General features: G+C 44.6%; 1 protein-coding gene across 5 annotated transcripts in view; it reads left to right on the top strand.

The window, feature by feature from the left end:
* MYO1B (myosin IB) overlaps positions 1 to 10,896 on the top strand; it is a 178,784-nt gene extending 167,888 nt beyond the window's left edge. For all 5 annotated transcript variants that reach the window (XM_060177568.1, XM_060177566.1, XM_060177567.1 and 2 more), the window contains 5 exons: positions 1,169 to 1,275; positions 4,130 to 4,262; positions 4,430 to 4,582; positions 7,949 to 8,076; positions 9,426 to 10,896. In XM_060177568.1, the coding sequence (XP_060033551.1) occupies positions 1,169 to 1,275; positions 4,130 to 4,262; positions 4,430 to 4,582; positions 7,949 to 8,076; positions 9,426 to 9,549 (645 nt within the window). In that variant the 3' untranslated portion in view covers positions 9,550 to 10,896. The remainder of the gene's footprint in view (positions 1 to 1,168; positions 1,276 to 4,129; positions 4,263 to 4,429; positions 4,583 to 7,948; positions 8,077 to 9,425) is intronic.
* Positions 10,897 to 17,469: the final 6,573 nt, after the last annotated feature.

Here is a 17,469-nt window from a genome sequence, read left to right as displayed (position 1 = left end):
CTTTTAATGTTTGACAAGCATTACCTAAAAAACAGTCTCTACTGGGGGTCGGGCGGTGGCGCAGTGGGTTAAGCGCAGGTGGCGCAAAGCGCAAGGACCGGCGTAAGGATCCGGGTTCGAGCCCCCGGCTCCCCACCTGCAGGGGAGTCGCTTCCCAGGCGGTGAAGCAGGTCTGCAGGTGTCTATCTTTCTCTCCCCCTCTCTGTCTTCCCCTCCTCTCTCCATTTCTCTCTGTCCTATCCAATAATGAACAACATCAACAATGGTAATAATAATAACCACAACGAGGCTACAACAACAAGGGCAACGAAAGGGGGAAAAATGGCCTCCGGGAGTGGTGGATTCATGGTGCAGGCACCGAGCCCAGCAATAACCCTGGAGGAAAAAAAAAACAAAAACAGTCTCTACCACATTTTCACACTAGTCTCCAGGACAGTCACTTGTGGGCTTTGGTCTATTTTTTTTTCTTTTATTGCCCAACTTCTGTTGTCCATATTTTGATTAATGATTTTATTTTTAGATCTCAGCTGCAGTGGTGAAGCAGGGCTGCAGGTGTCTCTCTTTTTCTCCCCCACTCGACTTCCCTTTCCCCTCTCCATTTCTAGCTGTCCTACTTAATGAAAAAGAAGGGAAGGGAGGGAAAGTGGCCACCATGAGCAGTGGATTTGTAGTGCAGGCACTGAGCCCCAGCAATAACCCTGGTGACAATAAAAAAACAACGAACCAAACAACAGAATAGAAAATAATGGACATGACCTGAATAAAGGCTAAAGACTGAAGCCTGCAAGTCAGCTGACCTCCCGGGCTCGTGTAGGTGCCTCCACTGGGTCGTGTGCGCTGGGTTCTGTCGGTGTTGGTCTGTAAATGAGTGTGGCGGGCTCCTTGGAAGCTGTCCGGGGACTGGCATCATAGTGCAGGTGAACAGTGATCCCAGCGCCACCAATCCAGCAAAGCCCTTGTATGTTTTGAAGAAGCATAAGCCTCCTCAAAGCAGCAAAGTCATAGTTTTTGTGACATTTTTCAAGCCTTTTAAACGTACAATGCTTTTTGACTTTTCAAATGAATATTTCATATAGCATCGACTGTTATTCTCCCTGCTGTTAAGTGGTCTTAGCGTATTTAAGAATGATGTCTTACTTATATGATGTCTTCTGTTCTTGGCTCACAGTGTAAAAAATACAGAGACCAGTTTACAGACCAGCAGAAACTTATTTATGAAGAGAAACTGGAAGCAAGTGAACTCTTCAAAGACAAGAAGGCATTGTACCCATCGAGGTAGCATGGCTTTGTTTTGCTCTTCAAAATATTTCGGTAGTTTCTCAAATGCATTTGTAGGTCTTTCTAGTGGTGTTTGGTTCTAGTAATAAAATAAAGATTATTAACTTTATGAATACATACAAACCCATTACAGCAACGGCTTCCTAGCACACTTTAAGGAAATAAGACTTATCTTTGTTCATTATTCTCATAGCACTTGACAATTAGAACTTATTATTTTACTCTTTCAAATAAAAGCCACGTGGACTATTCAGATGCACAGACACTGAGATCCCTGCAGGCTGTCAGAGACTCACCTGGTTTTTACTGGTAGTATACTGTCATTGTCACTCGGAGCTCTGTACTTCAACAGGAGCCTCGAATGTGAGGAAATTCAAAGGGAATGGTAGCACGTTTGGAGTGCTCCTTAAGCAGTCATCTGCAGTGCCCTTGGTCTGGGAACTAATTGGACATGGCATCAGAGGCCCATGCAGTGAGTCTGTTCCTCATACAGTCACTGAGTCCTCAGTAGCAGAAGGGACAGACACCAAGGGCAAGTTGGCCAAAATCGTTAGCGTCAAGGCTGCGTATCTGAATATTCTGTCGTCTCCTATGTTGCTCGTTTCCCCCCTTGAATCCATATCCTGGGCTCACCTGTTGTTTATTAGAAGCAGACTGTACCATTTCAAGCCATATTTGAATTACTGTCTATTTATTTATTGGATACAGACAGCCGGAAGAAGGGGGAGACAGACAGGGAAGGGGGAAATGGGAGAGGGACAGAGAGACACCTGCAGCCCTGCTTCACCACTTGCAAAGCTTTCCCCCTGCAGGTGGGGACTGGGGGTTGAAACCAGGTCTTTACACATTGTAACATGTGTACTTCAACCAGGTGTGTCACCACCTGGCCCCAAAATAGAGTATTGTTACTATTATTACCACTATTATTGTTGTGCAGAGCATTGTTATTTATTTATTTATTTCACCAGAGCACTGCTCAGCTCGGGCTTATGGTGGTGCAGGGGATGGAACCTGGGCCTTTGAAGCCTCAGGCATGAGAGTCTCTTTGCATTCTCCCAAAGAAAGGCCCAGAAAGAATGGAAAAAAAAAAAATGTATCATGTACTAAATCTGTGCACGGTATTTATGTGGTATACTTATACTGTACTGTCCTTTCCTGCATTTGAAAGCACCGCTTTTTAACAGGCTGAAATGAACATGCCTTTCCCGACTCTTGGTTTAAATATTTACGTGTCCCAGCTCCTTGATCAGCTGCCTTGACGGCCTGAGTGGGCCTACGCTTCCTAACCCAGACACTGTCTCAATCCAAAGTGCCTGCTACAATATATCGAGCAGATCTAAGCAGGAAAAGTGTTTGTTTGTCAGAGATTTTACTCACTGCTTCCTTATGTGTATGTTTGATCGTAGCTAAATATTGGTGAGTATTCTCTGTAGATGGCTTTGTTGGTAAAGCTACATGTGCATAGGAGCCAGAAAGAACATTCTCATCCAGTCAGGAGTCTTCAGGCTGTTGCGTTTGCTTTTGGGGAGAGGATGGCACAGCCTCCCTCCAGCAGGGAGAGCTGGAACCCTTCTTCCCATGGCCTTGTGAAGCCGCAGTGTGGGAGGCGGCGGGCCTCTTTTGTCCTGAGAGCTGTGCTCCACTGACAGACCTACATGGATGTGTTTTCTTCCCTGGTCATTCTCACCCACTGTGCGAGCATTTAAAGTCATATTTGCAAATTACCAGAGCCTCTTGACTCAAAAGGAAGCTGCAGTTTTGTTTAGTTTTTCTTTCTGTCTTTGAAGTAGGTCCCCCTCAGGAGTCTTTAGAGAAGTCTGTGTCCTAGTGCAAAGTGTGTGATTACATCTTAAGACACCATTTGCTTGAAAGAAGATGCCTGATTCTATATGTTTATCTTCACCACTTCTTTTTCTTTTAATTTTTATTTATAAAATGGAAATATTAACAAGACCATAGGATATGAGGGGTACAACTCCACACAGTTCCCACCCCCAGAACTCCGTATCCCATCCCTCCCCTGACAGCTTTCCTATTCTCTATCCCTCTGGGAGTATGGACCCAGGGTCATTGTGGGATGCAGAAGTAATTGCCTCTCCGCCAAATATGGGTGTTGGCAGGTGGATCCATACTCCCAGCCTGTCTCTCTCTTTCCCTAGTGGGGCAGGGCTCTGGGGTAGTGGGAGAGTTCAGATATAAAGCAGAACAAATGGTTGACTAATCATGAACCTAAAGGCAAGAATATCGCAGATGAAGATGTGGGGTCTCTGTTTTGGAAAAAGCTAGTAGGTCTATTTTAGGCATGTTCCGAGGGACCCATGACTTTACTCGTTTTTGCCTGAGCCTGGCCTCTAATATACAGGTGGACCCAAGTTATTTTCTGGAGAGGTGGTGTCATAGTTGGCTAAAGGACTAGAAAGCTGGATCAGGGGAGAGAGTAGCTCCCAAATATGGGGAAAGTGTGTACATATTGTTAACTATAAACCCCATCAATTTGATCTGGTTCGATATTCAGAATCAGCTCTTCCATTCGGGTATTTTCCATTGGATCCCCTCCCTCCCTCCCTTCCTTCCTTCCCTCCTTCCCTCCCTCCCTCCCTCCTTCCTTCCTTTCTTTTTAAGATTAACAGGTTGCTTTTTTTTTTTTTTCAAAAGCATTTTATTTTTTGAGAGAGATGCAGAGAAAGAGAAACACCAGAGCACTGCACAGCTCTGGCTTATGGTTGTGTGCGGAGATTCAACCTGGGACTCGGGAGGCTCAGGCACGAGCGTCTCTTTGCAGAACCATGATGCTGTCTCCCCCCACCCCTTGATCCCCTTTCTAACGTGAGGAAAACCTTTCTATTCATAGTGTCGGGCAGCCATTCCAAGGGGCTTATGTGGAAATCAGCAAGAATCCCAAGTATAAGAAACTCAAAGATGCCACTGAAGAAAAAATCATCGTTGCTGAAGTCGTCAACAAGATAAACCGCGCTAACGGCAAGGTGAGAGTGCCGCCCTTTAAAGTCAGTAAAGTCGCTGCCGGATACTCACCCGCGGTCTTTGGTGCACTTTCAGTGTACGTGTGCGCACGTGCTGGGGATGTCGGAGTAAAGGCACGTTGCTGATCACTGGTTTCACCTCTTTTTTATTTTTACGTCTTGTCTTTTAGAGCACATCCCGCATTTTCCTTTTAACAAGTAATAATCTCCTCCTCGCTGACCAAAAGTCTGGACAGATCAAGTCGGAGGTTCCCTTGGTGGATGTGACCAAAGTGTCCATGAGCTCGCAGAATGACGGCTTCTTTGCTGTCCACCTCAAAGAGGTAATGGCTCCCCGGCTGACGGAGTTGAAGCATTTGACTGATGTGTCAGCCACCGACGATGGGCTTTTCCATATCTGAATAACCTTTTACTGTTTGAGTTCAAATATCCTCCTTCGTAATTTGCAAATTGGGGCTGCGTTTTCTGTGTAAAATCTCTAAGTTGAGTTTTCAGCTATTGAGTCAGGGCAATCACGTCTCTTTTTTTATTATTTATTTTTTTATTATTGGATAGATGCAGAGAAATTGAGAGAGGAGGAGGAGGAGATAGAAAGCAAAAGAGACAGAGAGAGACACCCGCAGTCCTGCTTCACCACTCGTGAAGCTTTCTCCCTGCAGGTGGGGACCAGGGGCTTGAACCCGGGTCTTTATACACTGTAATGTATAATAATATGTGCACTTAACCAGGTGCGCGCTGCCTGGCCCGTCATCACTGTTTTTCAGTTTGCTTGTTGTAACTGCAGTGAGTGCCTTTTGTTTACCTCTGTCATTAATGGTCTGTACTTGGAACTCTTGACTTGTATGGTTAAGAATGTAGGCTCAGGAATTGGTCTCGCTAACTTGATAGTAGTCCTGGCCAAGTCACTTAAGATTTTGTGTACCATACACACCCGGTCTAGGTTGGAAGCTATAACCTTGAAATTGTGTTTCATTTTGTTATTTTTTAATTGCCACCGAGGTTATCACTGGGGCTTGGTGCAACACTACGAGTCTACCTCTCCTGGTAGCCATTTTTTCCTTTTATTATTATTATTTTTATTAGATAAGACAGAAATTGAGAGAGGACAGGGAGATAGAGAACCTGCAGTTCTACTTTACTGCTTGTGAAGCTGACCCCCCTGCAGGTGGGGAGCAGGGGCTCAAACCTGGGTCTTTCCACTTGGAAATCTGTGTGTTTAACTGGGTGTGCACCACTGCCCAACCTCCACCTTAAAATTTCATGATTTTGTTGGTGTATTGCACCAAAGTAAAAAACTCTGGGGTGGGAGGGGGGCAGAATACAGATCCAAAAACGATGACAGAGGACCTAGTGGGGGGTGCATTGTTATGTGGAAAACTGAGAAATGTGATGCATGTACAAACTATTGTATTCACTGTCAAATGCAAAACATTAATCCCCCAGTAAAGGGAAAAACATTTTAAAAAGAAGGGGGAAAATTTCATAATTTTGTAAAGCATGGACAAATGACAACAAGAAAAGGACATCATATGGCTATTTCCCCTCCTTTCAGACCCTCCTCAGCTATGGGCTGCAGAGTCTTATCAAAATGCTGCTTAATGAGAAATGAAGAAGCAACAGTAGAAAGATCAGAGGAGAGGAGGCCCATACTCTCAGGGGTCTGATCTGTTTTACTCTTTTGCTTCACCCTTCTCTTTTCCTCTGATCGTCTTTCTACTGTTCCTTCTTCATTTCTACGTGCACAACGGCCCAGGTTCAAGCCCCCAGTCCCCACCTGCAGGGCGAAAGCTTCAGGAGTGGTGAAGCAGGGCTGCAGGTGTCTCTCTGTCTCTCTCCTTCTCTGTGAACCCCTCCCCTTGGCTATCTCTATCCCGTAAATTTAAAAAAAAAAAATAAAAAGATAATAGGGGGTCGGGTGGTAGTGCAACAGGTTAAGCGCAGGTGGCGCAAAGCACAAGGACCGGCGTAAGGATCCCGGTCCAAGCCCCCGGCTCCCCAGCTGCAGGGGAGTCGCTTCACAGGCAGTGAAGCAGGTCTGCAGGTGTCTGTCTTTCTCTCCCCCTCTCTGTCTTCCAGTTCTCTCCATTTCTGTCCTATCCAACAACGAACAACATCAACAATAACAATAATATCCACAACAAAGCTACAACAACAAGGGCAACAAAAGGGGGGAAAATGGCCTCCAGCACCAATGGACTTACGGTGCAGGCACTGAGCCCCAGCAATAACCCTGGAGGCAAAACGAAAAAAAAGATAATAAAAAAGGAAATTATTTCTAAAAAAAAGAAATTGAGAGTAGATAAAACAGGGTTATTCTCTTAACTTTTCAGAGTTTCAAGAGGATGGCCTTAAAAGGACATTCCATATTTTAGTTGTTACATGTAAATTCAAGTACAAGTGCATTACATATTATTATAAAATAACAGCTATTTCTGAAGTTAAAAAATGTAAATAGTAATAACGTGTAGCACTGTTGGGAGGATTTGAATGAGGCGCTTTGTCAAGTGCTTAACACAGAGCCCGTGGCATAGCTGAATAAACACGTGATGGAAACTTAAGCGTATTTAGGGACATCTACCTAGTGGCCACACTGACTACCAGGTTCTAAGTTCAGGGAAATCCTAGTCTGAGGCATCCTGAATGAGGTCAACCCATGTTCTCCACTTGTGGATCTTAACTTCCAGGGAATATATCAGATCGTATGAGTGTGATTCTGTCTCAGAGGACACCCTCATACAGTTTGCTGCCCTGCCACACCTCCAATCCAGTCTGGTCCTAATCCCTTGGAATGGGGCACAGGCGTCTTAATGTCGAATACTCCCAGAGGGTCCCTTACACAGCTGAGTTTGAGAGCTGCTGCTTACTTGGAGGTGGTGTGTGTGTGTGTGTGTGTGTGTGTGTGTGTGTGTGTGTGTGTGTGTGTGTGTGTGTGTGTATTCCCCAGACGACCAAGGAGTTCTTAAACAGCTCAGTCAGAATGAGTTAAAGGGCAGGTCAGTACTTAGTGAGCCTGAATGTGTGAACATTGATCACCTGGGGATCTTGTGGGTTCGTACTCCGTAGGTCCACGGTCGGGCCTGACCTCCACTTTTCTGACGAGCTCCCAGGTGAGGGTGGAGTCCATGTGTTTCTGTTTCATCAACCAGCTATGGGGCAGAGGGTTAGGTTACATTGTTAACGTGCTCTGAGCAAGTTGGAAGAGGTCTGTTCTCATTGGGACTCTCATTTGAGAGGCTGGATTCTAGTTTGTCATTTTCCTTTCTCTTTTTTTTTTTTTCTTTTGCCTCCAGAGTTATCGCTGGGGCTCAGTGCCAGGACTACGAATCCACTGCTCCTGGTGGCCATTTTTTCCCCATTTTATTGGATAGGACAGAGAAAGATTGAGACAGGAGGGGGAGACAGAGAGGGAGAGAGATAGATACCTGCAAGCCGGCTTCACCGCTTGGAAAGCGTCCCCCCCCACAAGTGGGGGGCCAGGGGTTTGTGTGGGTCCTTTTGATGAGTACTATGTGTGTTTAATACTATTCGTGCTTAGTATTATGTGTGCTTAACTGGGTGGGCCACCGGCCGCCCCGCTAGTACGTGATGCTTTCAGGACACTGTTAGTATGTTTTCCCAAGACCTGCAAGTATTTCTCTCTTGGTCGTGATGCTGTGGTTACTCACGTGGCTGTCGGTGTGTCCTTGCAGGGCTCTGAAGCAGCCGGCAAAGGAGACTTTCTGTTCAGCAGCGACCACCTGATTGAGATGGCCACCAAGCTGTACCGGACAACTCTCAGCCAAACGAAGCAGAAGCTCAACATTGAAATTTCCGATGAGTATGTTCTTGAATCATGTGAAGATAACCTTTTAATTTTGAGTTTTATTCTTACAGCTGAGCACTCTGACCTCGTTCACTTACATAACCGCAAGCTGTTCAGTACCAAATACACACTTGGCGTTGGTACACTGACGTCAAGGAATTTTCATAGTTGTGTGTGAGATATATATATATATATTTGTTTTAGTGGATGTTGAATTATATGGGGCAAGTGGGCCTTGTAGGTATCATTCTCGAGCTATTTTGAAATACATTTATTTAGGCTAGAAACAATTGTTGGGGGCCGGCAGGGTGGTGGCGCACCTGGTTGAGCGCACATGTTACAATGCGCAAGGACCCAGGTTCGAGCCCCCGGTCGCCACCTACAGGGATAAAGCTTTGCGGATGATGAAACAAGGCTGTAGGTCTCTCTCTCTCTGTCTCCCCCTTCCCTCTTGATTCCTGGCTGTCACTTGCCAATAAAGATAATAAAAAAAAAAGTTTTAAAGAATAAAGATAAAAAAACGTAAAGAAACGATTATTAGCATTATAAGTGGCTGTGACAGAAACTATGTGAAAAGTTTCTCAATAACATTTGAAAGCTATAGTCTGGAAGTTCCTCATACTCCTACCTTTTCTGAAATTCTCTGTTTTCTCAGTTTGTTGAAAATTTCACAGAATACCTCCTCCAGTTTATATCTTTTTTTCTTAAGGGCTTTTGTTGGCATTTGTTTGTTCCTTGGCCACTAGCATTATTGCTGGCACTGCTGCGCCATTCCCAGCAGCCGTTTTTGTTTTGTTTTGTTTTACCAGAGCACTACTCAAGTCTGGCTTATGGTGGTGTGGGGGATTGAACCTGGGACTTTGGAGCCTCAGGCATGACAGTCTCTTTTTCATAACTGTTACACTATCTACCCCCACACCCAGCAGCCATTTCTAATAAAGGGTAAGAGAGATAGAGGTGGGGGAAGTAGAGAGCCCTGCAGCTCCGCAGTTTGTGAGGCCTCTCCGCTGCGGCTGGGGAGCGGGGTCTTGAAGCAGGTCCTTCTCCACTGGCTGAGCTACCACCGGCAGCCTCATGGTCCCCATCTGTGTTATGTAAAAATGGAGAGACAACCTCTTGGCCTTCCCATTTGAAATGTTTCAGTCCTTTCACCTTGTTGGAATATGAGGAGTTAGGAAACCTCGCTTTACTTCAGGGCAGATGAGCACTCTGAGAAGTGCAGTGTAATCCTGGTGACATGACTGTGTAAACATGCCGGTGGGAGGTAATAGATCAAATAGCCGTTCAGCGACTGAAAGCTCACACTGAAATGATCATCACTTTGTTTTATGGTTGCTGTAGTTTGTACTGTTCTCTTCCTCTAGGTTTCTCGTCCAGTTCAGACAAGAAAAAGTATGTGTGAAATTCATTCAGGGGAACCAGAAAAATGGGAGTGTCCCAACGTGCAAACGAAAAAACAATCGTCTCCTTGAAGTTGCTGTTCCTTAACCAGTCAGTCCCTCTGCTCGGCTTCCACGGACTTGCTTCTTAGGAATAGTGCAATTTGGTTGGGTTTGTGTGGGATTCATTTGGGGGGAATTGCCAAAGACTAATACTGCTAGAGTTCATTGGTGAAATAAAAGACACTTGACTAATCCATTTTTACTACTGGTATAGTTTTAACCCTTAAAGTACACATTCTGCCCAGGGGGGCGGGGGAGCGTTGAAATTAACTTTGCCTTTGCCATGTCATATATGGTTGGTTTTTTTTGTTGTTGTTTAGTCTTCTTTTTAGCAATCCATGTACTCTCGACCAACATATAATTCATAAATCATTAATGCATCTAAGTATAGGAACAGTCATCAAAGATAGTGCATTCACTCATCAAATATTTATTGAATGCCTATTCTGTGCTAGGCACTGTGCTAGATGGCATAAACATTTTGTTAGGAAAGTTTTATTTGTGTGTTTTTTAAGGTGATTGAATTCTGGTTGGTTCATTCTGGCTCTCATAGGACTAAAAAAAAAGCTTGAAAAAGTTGAGGCCAAAGCAAGTCCTGTTGATACAGGGCAGCACTGTGAGGGGCCCTGTAGAAGCCCCCCAGGTGTCCAGGAAGGGCTGGTCCCACAGTGGGGACACAGCCCAAGATAAAGGCTCTGGAGAAAGCTGACATTGGAACAGGACTTTTAATTTGCTCAGATCTCTTCTAACTGCTTTTACTTATAGAAATCAGTCATTCTTAGCTTAGAAAAAAAAAGAGAGAGAGAGAGAATCAATCTGGTAAGATTTCCTGTTTTTGGCAAACGTCATAGATGATCCTTGACAGGCTGATTCTGCTGAGTATTGTTTTCAGCCACATTGAAGTCAATATTTTAAGTGGCTCAGGCAGTCAGGGGCTGGAAGCTTTTCAGATAGTGGCATGCATGCTGTACAATGTGCAATAAACATCCAAGACCCTTCTTTGAGTTTTATTTATAATAGACATTTTGTGTGCAGTGGTGGTTGGTCCAGGGTGCATATTTTAGTCAAGAGTCCAAATTAAGCCTGTATTCATTTGAAGATCTCTATTTTTTTTTTTCAGCTTTACAGTAAGGATTAATTTTAGAAACATACATTTTAAACTTGGGGATTAAATTGTGATTTGGGAGGTGGCTGTGTATACATTGGCATGTTAAATAATAAAACTGTTCCAGTTTGGTGCCATTCACTGAATCACAACTGTATTTTTGTAACTCAAGATATCTCCTTGTGTTGTGTGCTCACACAGAAAGGCTTTATGATCCAAACATGATGTGTTTTCAGTGTAATGGAATTTCACTTATCTTTTATAAACCAGAAACATTCATTGAAAGTATTTTTGAGTGATTTTTTTTTTTTTTACTTTTGTACTTTAAGAAAGTTGCTTCCGTAAAGAAATTCTCAGAAGCCTCTGTGTTTATTACTGCATATGGAAGAATGATTACTTTTTTTAGACTTGACCAGTACATTTCTAACGTGGTGATTGGTAACTCCCAAAATAGGTGAGTAAAAACTGGGACCTGAAAAGGTGTCATTTTAATATTCAAGGGGAAGAAAAAAAACATCTAGTACGTTCACATAATTCAACATTCAAAATAGGAGTTCTGGTCTTCCTCCTGCTTTGGTGCTCTGACATATTACAGGCACTGTCTTAGGCTTCTTTCAGTTGTCATGTTATTTTCTGCCATCAGAGTGGACTGTCCGGGGCTGGGTAGGAAAATGCCAGCTTGTATCAGTCTCCTGGAGGAGAGTTCCTGTTCAAGAAGGCAGACACCAGTAGCCCATGGCTTTGTTGAAGTTTCACAAATACCATTTTGACAAGTGGTAACAATTAGCAACAATGTATTTCCCAAGGTTCCCTTCCGGTACAAAAACTCTTTTAATCTAGAACTGGAGATAGAATAACAATTATGCAAAAAGACTTTCCAGTGCCCTAGATTCAATCCGCACCACTCCAGCAATGTGGCGGGGACTGGGGAGGAGGTGAGGGAGAGGAAGGGGAGAGACAGAAACAGTTTAATCTCAGACTTCATAGTGTGTGTGTGTGTGTTTAATATTTTTAAATAACTGCAAGGTAATTTTCTTTTTTTACAAAATATTGTTATTTATTTATTGGATAGAGACAGAGGAATTGGGGGGGAGAGACAAAGAGACACCTGCAGCCCTGCTTCACCACTTGTGAAGCTTCCCCCTGCAGGTGGGGACCAGGGACTTGAACCCAGGTTCTTGCTCACTGTAATGTGTGTGCTGAACCAGGTGTGTCACTGTCTGACCTGGTAATTTTCAGTGAGAGGTTTTTTTTTTTCTTTGCATATGCATGTAAGCTACAATTCTAGGTAGAGTATGACTTTTATTTAGTGGAAAATGTTTTTGAACTTTAAGAAAAAATAGCTTTGGAGCTGTATAGTTGGGACTGAGAAGTCATGGTGCTTTTTATGTCTATAGTGGAGCTTAACCTTTCCATAGAATGCCTAAAAACAATGAAAGTGGAATTGTTGAGGACAACTATTTAGAGATTTTCACCTTATAAATAGAATCTTTTTTTTTTTCTACCAAAGCACTGTTCTTACCAGAGATTGAACCTGGGACCTCTGGAGCTTTGGATACAAGAGTCTGTTGCTCTGCTGCAAGTTGATGCTATCTTCCTGGTCTATAAATAGAATTTTTCTTTAATTTTTTACATTTTTAAAAATATTTATTTATTCCCTTTTGTTGCCCTTGTTGTTTGATTGTTGTAGTTATTATTATTGTTGTCATCATTGTTGGTTAGGACAGAGAGAAATGAGAGTGGAGGGGAAGACAGAGAGGGGGAGAGAAAGACACCTGCAGACCTGCTTCACCGCCTGTGAAGCGACTCCCCTGTAGGTGGGGAGCCGGGGGCTCGAACCGAGATCCTTATGCTGGTCCTTGTGCTTTGCACCATGTGCGCTTAACCCACTGCACTACTGCCCGACTCCCTGAATAGAATTCTTAAACTCTGGTTCCAGTTCTGCTTATCTGAAGAGCCTATATCATTTTCTTACGGGAAACCCTTTGTCTTTGGGGGGAGCACTAATAACATGACTGACTATCCCAGACCTAAGGAAGAGCCACTCTGTTCCAGGGTTTGCAAAAGTATAGTCAACCTGAGTTACAAACTGAAGGAAAACTTAGTTTTTAAAAGTGAAAGACAAAGGAGTCGGACAGTAGCACAGAGGGTTAAGCGCAGGTGGTGCAAAGCGCAAGGACTAGCGTAAGGATCCTGGTTCGAGCCCCCGGCTCCCCACCTGCCGGGGAGTCACTTCACAGGCGGTGAAGCAGGTCTGCAGGTGTCTGTCTTTCTCTCCTCCTCTGTGTCTTCCCCTCCTCTCTCCCTTTCTCTTTGTCCTATCCAACAAGGACAACATCAATAACAACAATAATAACCACAACAATAATACAACAAGGTCTGTGGTCCAGGAGATGTTGCAGTGGATAAGGCATTGGACTCTCAAGCATAAGGTCCTGAGTTCAGTCCCCAGCAGCACATGTACCAGAGTGATGTCTGGTTCTTTCTCTCACTCCCATCATTTCTCATGAATCAATAAATAAAATCTAAAAAAAAAAAAAAGTACAACAAAAAGGAATAAATAAATATGAAAAGAGAAGTGAAAAACAAATGGAGTCCCGGGACCTTTTACCTATTGAAGCAGAATGTCTGGGGGAGACTGACAGTAGGCACTTTAAAGAAAATATCCAGTAATGTTGGGGATATAGCACCATAGGTGTTGACTAGACTTTTTAAAAACTGTTTTATTAGTGATTTAACAATGATTTACAAGATTGTAGGATAACAGGTTTAATTCCACACAATTCCCACCACCAGAGTTCCATTTCCCATCCCCTCCCCTGATAGCTTTCCTATTCTTTATCCCTCTGGGAGCATGGACCCAGGATCATTATGGGGAGCAGAAGGTGAGAGTTCTGGCTCCTGTAATTGCTTCTCCGCTGGACTTGGGTGTTGGCAGGTGGATCCACACCCCCAGCCTGTTTCTGTCTTTCCCTTAGTGGGGCAGGGCTCTGGGGAGGGGAGGTTCTGAGAGACAGTGGTGAGGGCATCTGGCCAAGGAAGTCAGGATGGCGTCATGGTAGCATCTGCAACTTGGTGGGTGAAAGGCAGTAAGATATAAAGCAGGTCAAATTGTTTAATAAACAAGAATCCAAAGGTAGGAATAGAGCAGAAGAAATTAGGGGTCTTTGCGTAGGAGGAAGCTAGGAAGTCTATTTTAGTATGTCCCGAAGGACAATATGACTTCAGTAATTTTTGCCTGAGCCTGAGAGCTAACATGCAGGCGGACTGAAAGTTTTGTCTGGGAAGATGGTGTCAGAGTTGAGAAAACAGGACCAGAAAGCTGGGCCAGAGCAGAGAGTCGCTCCCAATCTTGAAGAAAATCTATGAACAAAATGAACTGTTTACCCCATCCACCTGATCCAAGGCCCATATAAATTTCTATTTACCACAGAAGCCTGTGTAGCCTCCGAATCCTTCAGTAGACTTTTTATGACCGACTCACTGAAAGTTGCAGGTTGAATGCCCAAAACAACCAAATGCTGGAGCTTTTTGGTGTTGTGGTAAAAAATAAAATAAAATTCCTTGCCAAGCAGGCTTTGCCACACTGCGTACTGCAATTGAACCTGGTTCCCACCACACTGGGGAAAGGTTCATTTTATCTTTCTGTCTCTCCCTCTGTGGGTCCATCTCCCTTCCTATCTGAAAATAATATCAGAGTGGTGAAGCCACAGAGACATATATACATATATATGTATGTATATATTAATCTAGGTGATCAGCATATTAAAGTTTGATAAGCATTAAGAAAAGTGTGAGTTTTTCTGCAACTGCTCACAGCATTCTGTCCTTGCAAGTCCTCCAGGAGCTGAGTGATACCCAGATGGGAGAAGCTTCCATAGTGCAGTGCACACAGCATTGTTGGCTAGACCTGCCGGCCTTGCCCACTCGGCCCCAACGCCCGAGTACAGACCTCTCAGTAAATGTGGCAGTATCCTATTCCGGTGAATGAGCATCATGCAACCTAACTTGTTCCCTCCACCTTCTTCTAGTTACCCAGACCCGGGAGTGAGCAATTCGGATGTCTAGATTAATACGTACTGCACTTGAAGTAATCAGGAAGGGGAATCCAAAATCAGGCCTTGACAGTTGTCAAGATTTCAGCGTGGTTAACAGTACTCATGACTTCATCTTCCATATATCGTGAGCCAAGAAAGGAGCATGGAATAATAAGATAACTTTCTGACAGACTGGGTACCATTTTGTTGTTCGCATTCTTGGAATGATGACTTGGACCAAAAACTCAGTTATCAGCCCTTCAGCTCAGGTCTGAATAACAGCTTTGCTCATATCTCCGGGATTTGAGGTGTGACACAGCTGCAAAGGGTCCGACAGTTGTGAGAACCTCGACATGAAGGATTTGGTTGAAATTTAAAATAAACTTTGAGTTTCCTACCATTGCAGTTGATGCCACTGAATATGCTTGAGTTGTGTGACTGAATATAATCAGGACATTTAGCAGGGTTTAAAATTCTCTCAGGGAGTCAGGCAGTAGCACAGTGGGTTAAGCGCAGGTGGCACAAAGCACAAGGACCGGCATAAGGATCCCGGTTCGAGCCCCCAGCTCCCCACCTGCAGGGGAGTCGCTTCACAGGTGGTGAAGCAGGTCTGCAGGTGTCTGTCTTTCTCTCCCCCTCTCTGTCTTCCCCTCCTCTCTCCATTTCTCTCTGTCCTATCTAACAATGACGACAGCAATAACAATAACTACAACAGTAAAAACATTATTTCAGGGAAAATGTAACAAAACAAGCAAGTTTTTACATGCTACTTTTCATCCAATACGTAAGATATTTTGGGTCCTAAAATAGTCCTACAGCAAACACTGACTTCTTGATTGTTGCTGGGGAACAGTTTTGTGGGGAAACAAAACGAAATGACAGGTTTTTACTATGACACCTTGTAGTAATCGGCCCCTTTGTTGTTCAGCTGGGCGGTGATTTCTCATCGAAGCTGCAGCCCTCAAACTCCAAGCTCACAAAACATTTAGGTGGCCTGGGCGTGAGGAGGGGGTGGGCATGAAGGTGGTGGTTGTATTCTTCCCTCCTGGTGAGGACAGATGTGTATTTTCCATGTCTGTTTGCAAATGTGATGCTGACAGCTTGATCTCATCATTGCAGAGGCTCAGAGGCTCTTTGGGTCTCATTCTGAGAGTTCCATTAGATACTAATTCCTTCAGATCTTGATCAGCTAAAGTTTAGGCCATCTGGGCTTTGATCCACTGCCACTTGCTTCTTAGTGTCATCAGCTTCTAGTCCAACAGTCTCTCCAAAAAATTAATTGTTCTGAGTGTGTTTCCTCTAGCTTTGGGGACTGATGGCTTCATTTTCTTTGCTTTCAAAGATCATTTGCAAAATCTGGAATTAATAACAGGACCACAGAAGCTGCCATCTTTCTCATTAACTTTTCCCCTGCTGGCAGAATGGCCGGATCCCCTCTGTTCAGTCCCATAAAATTCAACAACAAGAAGAAAAGAAATTTGACTTTTCAAGCAAGGAAAATAGTCTTGGTTTCTCCACATTTAAGGAGGAAACTGGGAACTGAACTTAATTCCATATCCATCCAGAAGCCTGGCATGCTCAGGAACAGGTCCGCTAGTTCACTGAAGGATGCAGATATTCTGATATTTAAAACCAAGGGCAGGGCACTAGCTTTTGTTGGACAATAAAATGATTTTATCTGTGTTGAGAAGTAAGTTATCAGTTCTGTCTTGGTCTGTCACCTCACTTTTTTTTTTTTTTTGCCCACTACGAATCCACTGCTCCTGGTGCCCATGTCTTTCTTTCTCTCCTCCACCTCCTCAGTTTATGGGATAAGAGAGAGAAAATGAGAGAGGGAGGGAGAGAAAGAGACTCACCTGCAGACCAGCTTTACTGCTTGTGAAGCTTCCCCCCGCAGGTGGGGAGCCAGAGGCTCGAACCCGGATCCTTGCGCTCAGTACTATGTGTGATCAGCCGGGTTGCAGCACTGGCTGGCTGCCACCATCTCACTTTTGCGACGATGTCCCTCTGGCGAGCATTTCTAAGACACTACTCTCTCATCGTGCTCTGAGCCTGTCTGCCTGTTTTATTCTCGCCCAGCTGTATTTCTAGATTTCTCTTTTCTTCTCCGACGAGCATTTCTTGTTAAAGTGTGTTTGGCACTGTGAAATGAACCCAGGGTCTCCCACGTGCTTATTCCCACGAAGTCACTTTCCCTCGCCAGTGTTGAGGGTAACGCCCCTGGACAGGGTGATAAAGATAAAGAAAGGGGCGGGCAGTGACGCACCTGGCTCAGCGCACACATGACAGCGCTCAAGGACCCAGGTTCAACCCCTGGTCCCCACCTGCAGCGGGGGAAGCTTCACAAGTGGTGAAGCAGGTTCTCCCCCTCCCTCCCTCTCCTTCCCTCCCTCTCCCTCTCTCTCTCCCTCTCCTTCCCTCCCTCTCCCTCTCTCTCTCCCTCTCCTTCCCTCCCTCTCCCTCTCTCCCTCCCTCCCTCCCTCCCTCCCTCTCCTTTCCTCCCTCCCACTCCCTCTCCCTCTCTCTCTCCTCTATTTCTCCCTCTCAATTCCGGCTATCTCCATCCAATAAATAAATAAATAATTGTCACCACAGCCAGGACACACCATCACCTGTGGTGCTCCCATGAGGCCTCATTCACAGTAAGAAGCGCGCTCTGCTGGCTGAACAGTCTCCTGGCGGCAGGCAGTGGTGCGTCTGGTTAAGCGCAGCCCATAGTAGGAGGCACAAGGACCGGTTGCAGCTCCTAGTCCCCACCTGCGGGGACACTTCACAAGAGGCAGAGATGTGAGAGTTTGTCTCCCTCCATCTCCCCTCCTTTCTC

The sequence above is a fragment of the Erinaceus europaeus genome, chromosome 18 (genome assembly GCF_950295315.1).
Source record: "Erinaceus europaeus chromosome 18, mEriEur2.1, whole genome shotgun sequence".
Classification (NCBI taxonomy): Eukaryota; Metazoa; Chordata; class Mammalia; order Eulipotyphla; family Erinaceidae; genus Erinaceus; species Erinaceus europaeus.
The sequence above is the reverse complement of the archived record's forward strand: the minus strand, read 5'-3'. Positions and strand labels throughout refer to the sequence as shown.